Source organism: Onychostruthus taczanowskii, unplaced genomic scaffold (assembly GCF_017590055.1).
Source record: "Onychostruthus taczanowskii isolate IOZ18803 unplaced genomic scaffold, ASM1759005v1 scaffold3, whole genome shotgun sequence".
Taxonomy (NCBI): Eukaryota; Metazoa; Chordata; class Aves; order Passeriformes; family Passeridae; genus Onychostruthus; species Onychostruthus taczanowskii.
In genome coordinates, this window is record NW_024500349.1 from 17,365,276 (window position 1) to 17,380,730 (window position 15,455).

The 15,455-nt window shown below is 40.9% G+C and overlaps 1 protein-coding gene across 1 annotated transcript in view; it reads right to left on the bottom strand.

The window, feature by feature from the left end:
• Positions 1-9,658: 9,658 nt before the first annotated feature.
• Positions 9,659-15,455, bottom strand: part of UBE3C (ubiquitin protein ligase E3C) — a 70,450-nt gene continuing 64,653 nt past the window's right edge. Inside the window, exons 22-23 of the mRNA XM_041408429.1 lie at positions 15,245-15,375; positions 9,659-12,141 (exon numbers count right to left, since the gene is read on the bottom strand). Coding sequence (XP_041264363.1) covers positions 11,971-12,141; positions 15,245-15,375 — 302 coding nt within the window. The 3' untranslated portion in view covers positions 9,659-11,970. The remainder of the gene's footprint in view (positions 12,142-15,244; positions 15,376-15,455) is intronic.

The following is a 15,455-nucleotide window of genomic DNA, read 5'->3' on the forward strand; positions in this document are numbered from 1 at the left end:
AGCGGCCGCAAACAGGAAGCGCCGCCAGCGCGCGCCGTCACTTCCGCCCCGCCGCTTCCGGAAGTTTCTGGAACGGCCCCGCCGGGTGTCCCGTGTGAGCGGAGAGCGCCTCCTGCCGGCGGCCGGAGGCGCTGCGCCGAGCCGAGGGCGGGGCTTCCAGTGGGGGCGGGGCTTCATGAGGGGAGGATACACACACATACACATATACACATACATACACACATACATATACATATACACATACACACACACATATACATATGTATATGTTTGTGCACTGCGTGTTTCAAATGGCAATGGCTGCTCCTGGCTCCACAGAATCACAGCCTGTCTGGTGGGCCTGATGGTGTTCAGTCAAGGGCTGGACTCTCAAATTTTTTTTCCAACCTAACTAACGATGTGATTTTGTGAAGCAATGCCCAAAGCAGCCGAGGGGAAAGGAGAAGGAAAAACAAAAAGAATAATGTTAGGAAACATTCTTTGAGTAGGTGAGTTTGGTTGCTAGAAGTGAGATGGCAAAATTTCTTCCGCTTTTGTGTCTTTACTCTCAAAAACTGGGAGTGCCGAAGAGGACGGACCAGGCTCTGCTCGGTGGTGCCCAGAAGCAGGAGATGAGGCCATGGGCAGAAAATTATGCACTGGGGCTCCACTGAACATGAGGAAGAACTTCTTTACTGTTTTACTTCTTCTACTTTAACTCTTTGCTTTTTTACTGCACTGTTTCAGTGCAGGTGACCGTGCACTGGAGCAGACTGCCCAGAGGAGCTGTGGAGTCTCCCTCACTGGAGATATTCCAGAACCATCTGAACACAGTTCTGTGCTGGATGCTCTGGGGTGACCCTGACTGAGCAGGGAGGCTGGACCAGACTGACCCTTCCAGCCTGACCCATTCTGGGATCCTGTGAGGGGAAATGCAAAAAGTGATGCCTGTGCTGTAGGAAAAGGTGGAAAAACAACAAATTTAAGAAACATTGTTTGAATAGGTGAGTTTGGGTGCTCAAGGTGAGATGACAAAATATTTTCCTCCATGTGTGTTTAAGTTGTAGCCTCAAAAGTTGTAACTCAGCCACACAATTCTTTTGAGGTCAGATTCCTCTCCATGCATGTAGCACCTGGACAGAGCCCTGCACTGGGTGAATGTATTGGAGCATCCTTTGTGCTATATTCAAGTATGTCGTCTTCTGAGTGCCATGGCTTGAGAGCAAATTATAGGGCACCAAAGTTATTATTCTATTTTTAAAATGTGGATTTTATCCATGCTTTAAATTGCTGTAAATTTCTATTTCTTGCCCCTTATTTAAAAAATGGAAGCATTAATTTATAGACCACCAAAGTGAAGTTAGAGAGTTTCCACACCTGAAATGTATGCTTCCCAAATAAAGTCAATTAAAAGGCTAGTCATTATTTAGGAAGTGTTTGTGTGGGAGTGGGAGTTCAAAAAGACAAAAGCCGGCTTGGAATAAAGCAGAGGAAAACCTAAAACAAATCAGCAGGACAAGTAGTAGGACAACCCTAAGTATAGGCTTGGGGAAATGCAAGCTTCAAAAGAAATATTGTTGATTGTTGATGCCAAGTTGTGGTCGTGGAAACAATTCTTCAAAATTAGAGCAGAGAGACACCTCACTCCATCATTAGTTTCTCATCAGCAAGCAGCTGTGAAGTCCAAGTTGTTGGTCCACTTGGAAAGAAAAAACCTGAGGGATTAGCAGGTTAGACTGGCTCTTCCTAAGGGGTGAGGTTCAGACCTCAGGATTCACAGCCTGGCAAAGGCAGCTCAGTACTGTGAGGTGTGGGAGGAGACCATATAAAATGTTGATTTAATCCTTTAAACGTTTCTTGATGTGGAAATAAAGGTTTTTCCCCAACCTTTCATAACTGATTACAGGGGAGAAAAAAAGTGAAGAGTCCTAAAACCTGAGCTGCAGTAAACAAGGCAGAAGTTGCACGAGACAGCTTCTTCGCTTTAATAATTTAAAGAGCAGATTTTATATTTACAGTTAAGATATGATGGATGCCAACCATAAAACTTTCTGTTTATCCAAGCAAGCAGAACCTGGCAAAGAAGCATGATTCCATATGGAACTAGAGGGCTGGAATGAAAACCCTGCCTGCATCAATGCAACCAGGACTATGGCTTCTCTAACACAATTGTTATCACTACATTAATCTGCCCAGAGATTTTCTAACACTGTTCTGACTCTAGACAGCACAGCCCTGCTTTAGCATCCTTCAGATATAGGAATAATATTTGGGAAGGCTTAGAGACCAATTTTGCCTTTACAGAAAGGCAGGTATGAGGAGGTAAAGTGCCTGCTCATAGCTGAGGGCAGGGCAGTTTGAAAGCAAAACACTGAGAATGTAAATAAATGTTTCCTAACAATGTTATAGATGAAAACAAAAGATTGTGTAGTTATTTTTTTTAAAAATCAAAAATACATTTTAATTGGTTTATGCTTGTTTCTGAAGAAGATATGAAGACATTTCCCAAGACTTTGCAGAACGGGCAGTTTACAGAGCCACCAGTTACAAATATCATTTATTAGGGCACCTCTTTTTTTTTAACTTACAATCTTTGCTAGCTCAGATTATCTCTAATGCTGAACAATAACAAGAATTATTTATTTTTTAAAAGTTTGCTCAAATTGTGCACATGATAGTTAATTTTCTGTTCTCTGTTACAGGGAAAAGCAGGTGATTTCAATTAAAATAGCACATGGCAAGCCCCACCAGAAGAGCTACTGCAGGGGGTACTGAAGTGTATCTATGATATTTTATTAAAAATCCTTTCCTAGGATTTTTTCCCTCCTGAGGAGCAGGAAAGAAATGTAAACAACAACTATCTGCTGCTGTGGAATGCATCTTCCATTGGTCCATGTGGATTGTTTTCCATTGATCACCAATCACAGCCACCTGTGCCGAGGCTGTGAGCAGTCACAGGATTTTTGTTATGCATTCTATTCTATTCCTGTTCTTTGTAGCCTTCTGATGATCTTTTCTCTCTGTTCTTTCAGTATAATGTAGTATTTTAGTAAAATAGATAAGATAATAAATCAGCCTTCTGAGAAACACGGAGTGAAGGCTCGTGTCTCCACACAGGGGGTGTTCACCTCAGCACTGAAGCACATACATCCAGGAGTGCCCTGTTGAACTTCATGTGGTGCCCTCTGATTTGTCTGGGTCTCTGCAGGGCCTCTCTTCCCTCAAGGCAGTCAGCAGCTCCTCCCAATTTAGCGTCCTTGGCAAACTCAGTTAGTATCCCTTCCAGTCCTGCATCCCAGTCGTTTATGAGGACGTTGAAGAGCACAGGGTGAGGCCCTGTGGAAGCCCACTAGGGACAGGACACCAGCCTGGTGTAACCCCATGCACTGTAACCCCTCGTGCCGACCCGTGAGCCCGGTGCTCACCCGTCCCGTGGTGTGTTTATCCAGCTGTGTGCTGCACATTTTGTCCACACGGATCCTGGGAGAGACAGTATTGAAAGTTTTACTGAAATCCAAAAGGATTACATAACTGGCTCATTAACATATTTCATTAGTTTATTTATAGGACGGATAAAACAGAAACGTTTTCGATTCAGAAAACCTTCAAAGGTATTTGCAAAAGTATGAAGTCGAAATGTCCTGTGTTTTTATGGCTTGCTGCTTGCAGCAGCAGCCTGGAGTACTGTGTGAAGGGGCATTAAATCTGATGTTGCTGGCAGAGCATCAACATTCCAATAACAAAAGAAGGTCTGGTGGGTCTGTTAAAGCTGGTGTCAGAGATCCAGGCTGATATCCAAGTGCTGAGTCATTGAGTCACAATAAATGCTGCTATCAAAGAATCTCAATTGTTTAAGAACTTTCAACTCTCCTCTGGGAACATGTGGGAAAGGTCTGGTCACTTCAGCCAACTTCAGCTGCCTCAAACATCCACTTTGAGGCCATTGACTGTGAAGAGAGAGGAGAGGGCACCTCTAGAGCACAGTTCATCCCATCCTCTTTGGAGAGGGTGGAATTTTAGTTTTGTGTTTCAGTACAGAAGGAACCTCCTGCCAGAGCTCTGTCCTGGAGCTGCCTTTTCTCCCCAAGTGCCTTGCAGCCACGTCACAGATGCCTGAAGTTCAGTGAGTGAATTCAGGCCTAACTGGTAGCTATAACCTAATGATGGAAATCATGTGGCAGCATTCCAGGAGGTATTGGCAAATCACGTAGTTCCCAGATTCTTTTTTTAAACCATCTTTTATGATTTATGGAGGTCAATTACATAAAGCCCATCAGAACACAAGAAATGCTTAAAAATGCTGCATTAGAGAGACATGAATATTAATCCTCCTGAGGTGGTAATGGCTGTAGCCTTCCCAACCTGCTGCTCTGCCCTGCTGCCTTAATGCAACCCGTTTTTCTATTTACAGATTTACAGATTCTCTTTTTGGTGTTAACAAAGAATATGAGCATATGTATCAAAGACTGTTCTCACGTCATCTAATTATAGTACTGCTGGCAAAGTAATTCTGGAAAGTGCCACTTAATTAAATATAAGCATTAACTTTTTGCTGATAGTTTATCAGAAACAATTAGACTTGAAATATGGGGAAGACACCTAGAGTTTAAAACTTCCAGTAGAAGCATTAAAAGAAGCACAAAATAACCTATTTTCCCTTGCATTCTCCAGTGTTTTCCTGTGGAGCACAATGTCATTTTTCATTGGTACAGTGTGTCTTAGGTAATCTAGAGGCTGCAAGTTTATCTGGATTCCTCTTTGTGTGCAAAAGCTTGAGCTAAGTGGATGCTTTTGAAAGTAGTTAAACCACTTCAACATACTTGATGTTTTTGCCAATTCCTCCTGAAATATCAGATGTATTTTGCTGATTATTTGGGGTCTGCACAGAACAACCCAGCAACTATTGGGGCAGTCAGATGATCTCACAGCTTATGCCAAGTGCTTATTCTTTGCAAGGACAGCTTGCTCAGCATTTATGTTCATTAACTTGAATCAGGGATATGCTTTTTTGTCCATGTGACAATGTGAAATATTAGTTAATTAGTAATTTTTCATCAACAGCCAGATAGGTCTACCAGACAATTGTACCTGAAGTATCTCTGCAGAACTTTGAGCCCTGCTGCTTTCTGCCTGAAAAGTGAAGAGGGGAAAAAAGAAAAACAGAGCCGTAACGAAAATAATTCTTGAGGGCTAAAAGAAACAATTCCTTCAGAAGGTTTGTTTGACAACATACAGCCAAACTACATAGCAACTGAGGAGAGATGCTTTTCCCAGGTCTAACATTTGGGCAAGCAGCAGTAGCAGGAGGAGCTGAAATAACACCATCTGGTGAATGCCTGTTTCTTTCTTCAGCAATCAAGAACTATGTGTAACTATAAACAAGGAATAAAATAGAAATAATGCAAAACTACTTTTCAGTTAAATGTTACACAGAATGAACAAACAGCTGCTCTGGGAATGCAGAAAAGAATGATGTTAAATATAGTAGGAAATTTGAGCACGCTGCTCCTATAAATACATGAACCAACTTTGCAAACAGAATGTATGATTGTGGACAGGGAAGCTTAGCCCCAGACTGGAGAGAACTATTCTGGCAATAAATGTAGCAACGATTTAACCATCACACAAGAAGAGCTCATTCCCAGATTTCAGTGTGAAATCAAGCTGCAGGACTTCTGTGCATGCCTTTTTGTCCCATTTTTTGCCAGTCAGAATTCCCATTCCCAGAATTTCCCCAAATTCTCCTGTCTGACTGTCTGATGTGCTTTGCTTAATTCTGGGCTACTCAGCCTTCAGAAGGCAGTCAAAATACAGGAGTTTGCACAAGAGGTTGCACTTGAGTGTTTGATACTGTTGGTGGCAAAAGCAAATCTACATTTAGGTGATTTAGCATTAGTCCTATGGTTTTTATAGAAGCAAATATACATTTAGCATTAGTCCTATGGTTTTTATATCAACGTTTAGCATCCTATCTATAAAAATCTGTAAAAATAATTCTGAGCTCAGTTTTTACCAAGTCTGCTATTTTACATTGATAAGAGATTTGCAAAATCCTCGAAAAGTCAAAGCAGCACTGGAAGTTGAAAGAGCAAAGCCACAAAATCTTAAATCCGACCTTACCTGGTAAATGCCACTGATTAACAACCACAGGAATGCGACAAGAGGTTTACTGTCACTTAACTCAGTCCCCAGTCACACCAAACTCCACAGAAGATATTTTGAAGATGCTGATGGGGTCACTAACAAGCAAGGCAGAGACAAAGATGATTAAGGTTTTGGAGGCTGTGTCATATGAGGAGAGGCTGAGAGAGCTGATGTTCAGCATGGAGAAGGCTCAGATTCCTTAGTACTGCCCCACAGGACAAGATACAATGGCACAAACTGGAATACAAGAAATATGTTTGAACCTGATTTAAAAAGTTTTATTGTGAAGTTAATGGAACACTTAAAACAGGTTGCCCAGAGAAATTGTGGATTCTCCATCCAGTAAGACATTGAGAACTCCACAGGTGAAGGTCTATGCCCAACCTGCTGTAGGTGATCCTGCTTTGAGCTGGGGGTTGGAGTAGGGGATCTCCAGACATCCCTCCTGACTTCAGCTATTCTGTGTTCTCTCTAATGCATTCAGCTTGTGTAACTTCATGATCACTTCTTGCCTTGTTTTGTCTCTCTTCACACATGAGAAATTTAATGCCCTTTCCAGACTACCGGATACATACTGAAAAACAGGTCAGGCACATGGGCATTTGTGTTTTTATTAATGTTACAAATTAGGAAATGCCCTACAAGAGGAGTTTTCTGTAGTTTTATGTTTACCACATTTTTAGTAGCAGGTAAGCTGAAGCCTATATGCTGCTATTTCTAAACATTTAAAAATAAATATCCACAATACCAACTTTATAAAGTAGAACTAAAAGTGTATTTAGCAATGAAAATAATAAATAAGCAAAGGAAAGCAGGTAAGTAATTATCAAAGGAGATAAAAACTAAATTGCACCTTCAAAGGAGCCCACATGTGCTAGAATTCCAGAAGAAGCTGAAAGAGAAATCTTAGTGTGTGCTGACAGAGTAGCTTTCTTCACTACCAGTTACAGCTTCTCAGACTTCTATCCATGGAGTTTTATTCTTTCCAAAGATTCTGAAGACGTTTTCACAAAGCAGAGCAAGTGCATGGTTTGAAAGACACCCTGAAACAAAGGGAACCATCAGAGCTGCAGCTTCCTTGGCAGAGTGGGAAATCACAGCCCAAAAGCTGAAGGTAGGAACCATCCCAAAGCAGAACCACAGGAATGTTTAGGTTGGAAAACAGCGGTGACTGAGTCCAGCCATTAACCCAGCACTGCCAACCCCACCACTGAACCAAGTCCCTCAGTGACACATCTCCAGGAATTTTAAATTCCTCTATGAATGGTGACTCCATCACTGCCATGGGCAGCCAGTTCCAACCATACTACCTTCAAGAGCAACAAGCAGTTAGTATTAGATTTTTTTAGAACCTATTCAGTACCATCAGTTTTTAACAAGAGAATACCCAATTTACTGCAAAAATTGAAAGAGTGTTTCTGCAGAGTTTCAAGAAAACTCAAATTATTTTATTCAGAAAAGCAGAAGTCAATAAAAATATAGATATCCTGATCAGTCTTACAGACCATCTTCATTTCTTCTCTCCTTCACTGACAGGCAAAAGCATAATGAAAAAAAGAAGTAACAAGCATTTATATCACAAACCATTATTAACACAGATTCATGTATATGAACAAGCATTACAGGTCCAAAAAACATTCCCATTTGTTTCTGTGCTGTAGTGGTTTCAGTGGTGGTAAGAATATGTGCTGTCTCACTGGTATTTAACTAATAGTTTTTGGTAGAAACTGAAATGTATGAACTCAGTGCACTCGGTGTTGTGTCTGAATTCCAAACCCCTTTATAGGATTAAATGAGGATGTTTGTGCTATATTACTCACGTGATGCCAAAAAAAAAGTCAACATTGCTACTAATAGCATCAGGAAGCTCATTTTTACTATTCTTATGGAGCACCTCCCAAAAAATACCTGAAGATATCCTCCCCATTCAAATCAAACTTCTATCAGCTAAGTGTTTATGCATGGAACGGAAGATAATCTTTCCTCTTTTGAGGATATATAAATGTACCCTAGAAATCAGTTTTGTAACATGTATACAAGGCTGGCTTTCAGGACCATGATGGAAGACAACAGAGATTAAAGACAAGGCCAATTACTCCTGGTTTAGTTTGCTGTGCTTTATTTTTTATTTTTTTTTTATCCATCTAATAGTACTGAACCCCCATCTGGAAAAACTCTCATTGGAAGAAAGAGACCAAGTGCTAGTTTTATTTCTTTATTCCATTTTTAACGCCTTTGAACTTTGTAGAGATGAAAAATTTGTGAACTCTTCTATCATACAGCCCTTGACAAAAATGTTTGTAGAACAGGTTATGAAATTACAAGCCCAAACTTACTTGAAAACAAAAACCAATCAGAAAATGCTTGCTTTTTCAAAAAGCAAGTACTGAACTAGGAGGAAGAAACACTGTAGTACAGAAACTTACTTTATGGAAGGGTTGTCTTGTACAGAAACCAACCCCAAACTCATAATTATTACTGCTATAATTCTGATGATCAAATCCACAATAAAATTGCAGGTTACTTGCATGCAGAGTGTTCCTGCCTCTGCCTACCTAAACCCTGGGAGCATCAGCACTGGGGGACAGCTTGCTCTTCTTTTCAATACCAGAAAATCCAGTTTTACACAAACAGTTCTTGCTATGGAAGTGCTACAAGACATCATTTCAACCCCCTTGCTCCTCAGGACATGACTGTTACCTCTCACACCTTTACCTCCCATTCCTTAAAATGTCCAGCAATAGATCATTGGAAAGCAGGGACTCGTGCTCCATCCTGCCTGTCTGAGAACAGCTGGCAGAGCTGGAAGCACTGGTTGTAAGGGAAAGCCCCAGTCTCCTCTCACTGCAGCCTGGATTCTGAAGGTGGTGGAGCTGCACAGCCCTGCAGCCTGTGCACAGTGAAATACAAGTGCCTGCCTGTGCCAGTGTCACACTTCACGTGCAGGACACACAAACATCACCGAGTGCTGCAGAACAAAGACATAAAACATCAGAGTACTGCCAGCAAACTCAGGTTCTCCCCTGAAGGTTTCTGCAGCTCTGTGATGGCTGCAAGTACAGCTCTGTGCAAGTCACACTTCCCCAGCCTACCCTCCCTGTGGCACCCGCTGCTCTCCTGGCCACAGACAGCAATAGTGGGCACTGGCTCCTTTTCAAAAGCACTAAGTGGACAGTACCAGTCACCAGTACTTGGCATGACTCCAACACAATCTTCAAAATACAAATATTTAATAGAAAAATTTAATTTAATTTTACAAAATACAGATACAACACTACTCAATGTAGCAAAATAATGGAATTGAAAAATAATTTCAAAATATTTAAAGCATTAGGTTCTAAAATAAATAACGCTATCTAAAAGAAGTGTTCGGGTTTTGCAATTAGGAGGAGGCAGTTTCACTATTACTGATCTCTTTGACTTCTTTACAAGTTTCATAATTTATGTAGAAAAATATACAAGAAAAGAATTTGGGATAAAGAATAGGTTGAGCATGTAACAATTAACATAAATAAAAAGCCTAAAGCAAAACCAAAAAGAAAACCAATCATTTTATTTCTGTACATCAAGACTACAAATAGTATTTTAACACTTCATTTATTACCCAAATTAAGAAATTATACATTTTTATATGGTTACTAGTAAACATCTTAAAACCACTCAGTTTCCCCACATTTAAAAGGATATTGCTGGTTACTGCTTATTAAATAGGAAATCCAGCACAGTTTCCAGTAACAGCAAAATTTTTTTTTGCATAAGAGATGAATACAAATTTGATTGTAATTTTTCATGATTTAAAATATAAAAGTAAAGTTCAGAGGGATGAACTGATGAATCTTACAGTCTGAACTATAATTCCTTTTCTAAACTCACTGGAGTTTGCATACGAAACCCTAAGATGTGCCTACTATTAGAGGATCAGCTCCTTCCATGAGAGCAATTTTCTCCCCAGATATCAAATTACATTAAGCAGCATATTCCCACTTACTTTTCTCAGCAGAAATACTGCAGGGAAATGGATATAAAAGCTGTTTAATCACAAAAAAAAGTTAATTTGTTTAGTGTCTACGGCACAGATATGGCATTTAAGATGGAAAGAAATGATAGGGAAAAGGAATGTGAACACCACAGGCTTCAAATATAAAAGATAAAGCCTGATAACTTTGGTTCAAATAACTTTAATAATTATTACATGTATATTTTTCCAAAGTGGTGATTTCTATATGTACTGTATGCAATAGGAGACTGATTCATTTAAAACCAACCAACCAACCAACAAACCTGTACAGGCACAAAAGACAGAAACAGGACAGAGAAAACCTGGAAAGTCACATCCATTCAGAACAGTGTCCAATTAACAATGATGCAGCAAAGGTTGAACTTAATGCAAATCCGTTTTCTTCAAAGTGTTTCAGAAAGCACAAATGGAATATTACACCCATTTCATCTCAGTGTCTACCATCTTGAGGGAAGATAGTTTGAAACAAAATCAGTTCTGCAACAACTGTCATAGAATCATGGACTATGCTGAGTTGGAAGGGGTCAATCAGGATCATCCATCCAGTCCAATTCCTGGTCCTGCACAGGACACCCCAAGAGTCACAACAAGCATCTGGGAGCATTGTTCAAGCACTTCTTGAACTCTGGCAGACTCAGGGCTGTGAGCAGTCCTGGGGAGCCTGTTCCAGAGCCCAGCCACCCTCTGGGTGAGAAACCATTTCATGATACCCAAACTGAACCTTCCCCAGTCCAGTTCCATGCTGTTTCCTCAGGTCTCATCACTGTCACCACAGAGCACAGATCAGTGCCTGCCTCTCCTCTTCCCTTCACGAGGAATTGTAACTGCAGTGAGATCTCCCCTCAGTCTCGTCCAGGCTGAACAGACCAAGGGACCTCAGACATTCCTCACACAGCTTCCCCTCCAGGCCTTTCACCACCCTCATGGCCTCCTCTCGATGCTCTCTAATAGCTCAGTGTCTTCTTTATATTGTGGCACCAAAAACTGTCCCCAGCACTCGAGGTGAGGCTGCCCCAGTGCACAGCAGAGGGAACAATCCCCTCCCTTGCCCAGCTGGCCATGCTGTGCCTGATGCCCCCAGGACAGGGCTGGCCCTCCTGGCTGCCAGGGCACTGCTGACTCGTGTTCAACATGCCATCAACCAGGACGCCCAGGTCCTTTTCCACAGCTGCTCTCCAGCCTCTCATTCCCCAGTCTGTCCACACAGCCAGGCCTACCCTGTCCCAGGTGCAGAACCCAGCACTTGCCCTGGCTGAATTTCATATGGTTGGTGATTGCCCATCTCTCTATGATTTGTAAACAACTCTACAATATAACTTACAATGTTAGCTTGTCAGAAACGAGCATTCCCATCCTCTCAGTTCTGGGATATCTGCAAACATCTGCTTGCCTTCCTTCTATAAGATTCATTACATGATGTTAGCCCTGTCTCATCCCAACGCACCGCACAGTACACAACTTTATTGCCAGTTTGCAAAATTATTTATGTTTGAACAGCACAAAGCCAAAGCTTCATCTTTGGTTAATTTCACTGAGATGTCACTGTTCTTTAAATGTGCTCTTTCTTCACACAAACACAGAAATCAGCCACGCTGCACACAGCATTCATTGTTTTGAGTCATAAAGCAGTGTCAACGCAATATTCAGTAATGGAAGCTATCTAAGAAATCGTGTTTAGAAATGAAACCTATTTGAGGGCATTTGGTAAGACACAAGAGCTGCAGAAATGTAGACAGAATTCCCTTAAAACTGCTTGGGTAGGGGTGCTGCTTATAGAGTAGGCACTGGTTCTTTCTTCTGCAGGTCATCCACACAAGCATGGGTTGGACTCAGCTGAGTTCAAATCCAGCAGCACATTCAATGGCGTAGAGGAGCTTGCTTCGCATCAGGTTCTCGTCATAAAACTCAGGAAGCTTCAGCAAGTTCATGCAGGTACTGGCAGTAGGCAGCCTGTCTAAATCAGATCCTCCGTTGTGAATGCAAAATGCAGGATATAACTCCTGAAAGATGCAACCCAAAACAAAAAACAACCACATATCAAAAAATGTATACAAGCCAAAATTACCCTGTAGCAGATGGCACACATTTCTACAAAGTAAATCACTAGATGAAAACCTGTCACAATGACACTCAAGTGGGATTTCTTTCATTCCTCATACCACGAAAACCACTCTTGAATTGTGTAGTGCCTCCCTCTGCCTTGTCCCAACAAGATTCACTCATTTGGAATACACGAAGCAATTTATGTGATTCTAAGGAAAACACAATGACTTGTTATTGTTCATACAGTCTATGGTACAAATTTACAGTGCTACACAAATATCATATCAATGTGCATAATGAGTCTGTAACGATAAAAACTTGTCAAACCCTGATTATTATTTGATGTGTTAACTACTGAGCTGAAGAACACAATTTAAAGCCATTTTGTATGTAGTATTTAATTGGTTTAATAATATCCCATTTATCGTCTTCCAAAAAGTAGTATAGTGAAAAATATATTTATTTTTTACCTCCAAATCACTGCTTTTGCTGGCAAGACAGTATTCATTTGATCAAAGGCTTGCCTGAGGTTAAAAAGTTCTGATTTTAGAAACTGGAAAAAAATTCCAGCTTCAAAGGCAAAAGGTCAATGAGATTCTAAGCTAAATTATTGTTCAAATGGAGGCCTTAAAAGTATTTCATGGCTAAAATGTTGCAATTTTAGTGTTCCTTTCAAAATGCTAATTGAATTCCCCTACTCTAGCTTTAAAAATGGAAAAATGGAGTTCTAAATTGAAATGTCATGCCAAGGGCACCATTTGTTGCATAATTAAATGCTGTACAACGGGAAACTGCAATAGTTTGGAAGGGAAAAGTATCATCAATTTATTATGTGACCTGATTGGAACTTAACAATTTTCAACCACACTTTAATGATTTTTTTTTTAAATCTGTAACAATCACATTTATTAAACTTATTAAACTTTAATTAGCTTTAGTAAATGTTATTCTGAACCTGACTCTGGCAAGGAAAGTTGAACATTTTTAAATGATGCAAAGCTAGACTATGTTATCTATAAGCTATGACTGTCAAGACGTTTCCTAATCTTAAATCAACATGCACTGACTTACAGAAAACATGCTGGTCCCACAATACAATGCATCCATAGAAAACTTCAGAGTGAGAACCAGAAATTGTGCTTCTCTCAGAAAAATACAGCACACACACAAAGTGCAAACAGATTTTGAAGATGGTTTGTCTTCATGTCTCCCACCAACATAAACACGTTCTCATGCTTACTTGGCTGGTAATACTCAGCACTCCTGTGGCTTCACACTCTGCACCTTCCAAGCTCAAACAATGCACAGTCTTGGGCTAGCAACACATTCCTGCTGATGACAATACCAGTCACCTACTGCCTTTCCTGGCAGACACTTCCTGGCCACCCTGGTTTGGGGGTAAATCCCTGTTCACAGGTCCTGCTGCAGCCACCACGGCCGAGGCTGCGCTCAGAGCTGCCCAGCAGAGCAGCTCTAATGCCTTTTCCTCTTTCCTCTGCCAACACTGCTGCATGGGGCTGAGCATGCAAGCCCCTTGTGCAGTGAATTCGTCTTTTAACTTACTGCTTTCTTGCTGAACATCTGGTGACTAATTTGCTTCCATTTTTTCCTAGCCATGTCTGCTACAGGCAGTTTGTGGCCCATCTCCCAAGTGAACACACAAAGTGCAGCTTTCCACATTTAGCTTTTCTTTCCATTGTGTCACTGTCAGCTCTAATATTTTTAGACTTTTGATTCACTTCCTCCATCTCTTCAAATGTCACACTGGATACCTCAAAGCTGGGTACCTACATCTGCATTTCCTCCTCTCTCCTTGTAATTAAAGGAGATGACAACAAATGGGAACTCCTGCTTACTTGTTTCCCCAGCTGTTCCTCAATTCTCCCTTCCTCATGTGACTGATGTGCACTGTTCTATCTTGGTCTCATCCTGGAGTTTTCCAATTGCTCTTCCTGCTATCCTGTAAAATCCTTTTGACTGCTAAAGTACTGTACAGTGATACCTGCATGGGGGTTTAGGAGAAAAGCCTGCAGAATTTTAAGTAAGGAGTCACATAAATCAATACACAAATACCTGAGACAGGATTCATGTGATTCAACAGCCATGTCCATTGTCTCCATATCCATATCTTTGGACACTCTTTACTGTTAAAGGGATCTGGCTAGCATGTTTTGGGGAGTCTGAGACATGACTCATTTCATCTTGAAGCTGACACACAGAACAGTCAAACCAATTACCAACTGAAAGTACCACTTCCAATCCTAGATGTCTATAAAAGGAGTGTAGCTGAGCTACAGACTACAGACACTGAAGATGGAGGATGCTGCCCATCCATCCACATGGTAACACCACCACACAGCACTGTATGTTCCCACATTTTAGAGGAAATGATGTGATGGCTGGTTCTTAGCCAAAATTTTGAAGTCCACTGAAATTCACAGGTAGAACAACCCCAGAATTTAGTTTCAAAATGTCTTCACCTTGCCTTGGCCTCTCTTTAGTTTTATCAGCAATACAGCAGATTTTGATACTTAAGCTTCCCTGTAAATAGCAATTTGGAGACTGCAGCTAAATACTTTGCTGCTAAGGGTAATGAGCTGTGAGCTACAAGCAGATAAATGGCAATTAGAAGAACAGAAAATACATTGTCCTGCTTCAAATGGTTAATTTAAGAGAATCAGATTTAATAACTGCTTGTATATCCTAACTTCTCTTTTGCCTGACTTGGAAGACACTAGGCTTAACTCAACCTATTGCTTGAAACTGGTAGCAAAATTCTCCTGCACAACATAAAACAGCAGCAAGGACCTTCCACCACATGCAGCAAGTGCTCTAATCAGTGATCTGCAGGCTTATCAAATTTCACAGTTAAAACAGAAAGCAACAGAACACTTCATTACATATTTTAAAACTGTACTTATTATACATGCAAATGCAAACACTGAAGCTGTTTCTGTAGTCATGGACAAGTATTCTCAAATTGTAGATGCCTAGACAAGAAAAACTGGGACCAACATCTGCAGCATTTCTCAAAGCTTGCCAGGAAGTCAGGGGACATACCTTAAACCCCAGAAGAGGTGGTCGAGAACAGCTCGTTACAAATTTGAGTAGTTTGCGTTTCTCTTCATCAGTGAAGCTTTCTACAACCCTCCAAAATATTTTAATTACAGGATGGTCTGCTGTGTAGCCACCTGCAATGAGATTTAAATTATTTACAGCTAGACTAGTTTTATGTAAGAAATAAATTCCTCAGAAAACCTAGCATCAGTCT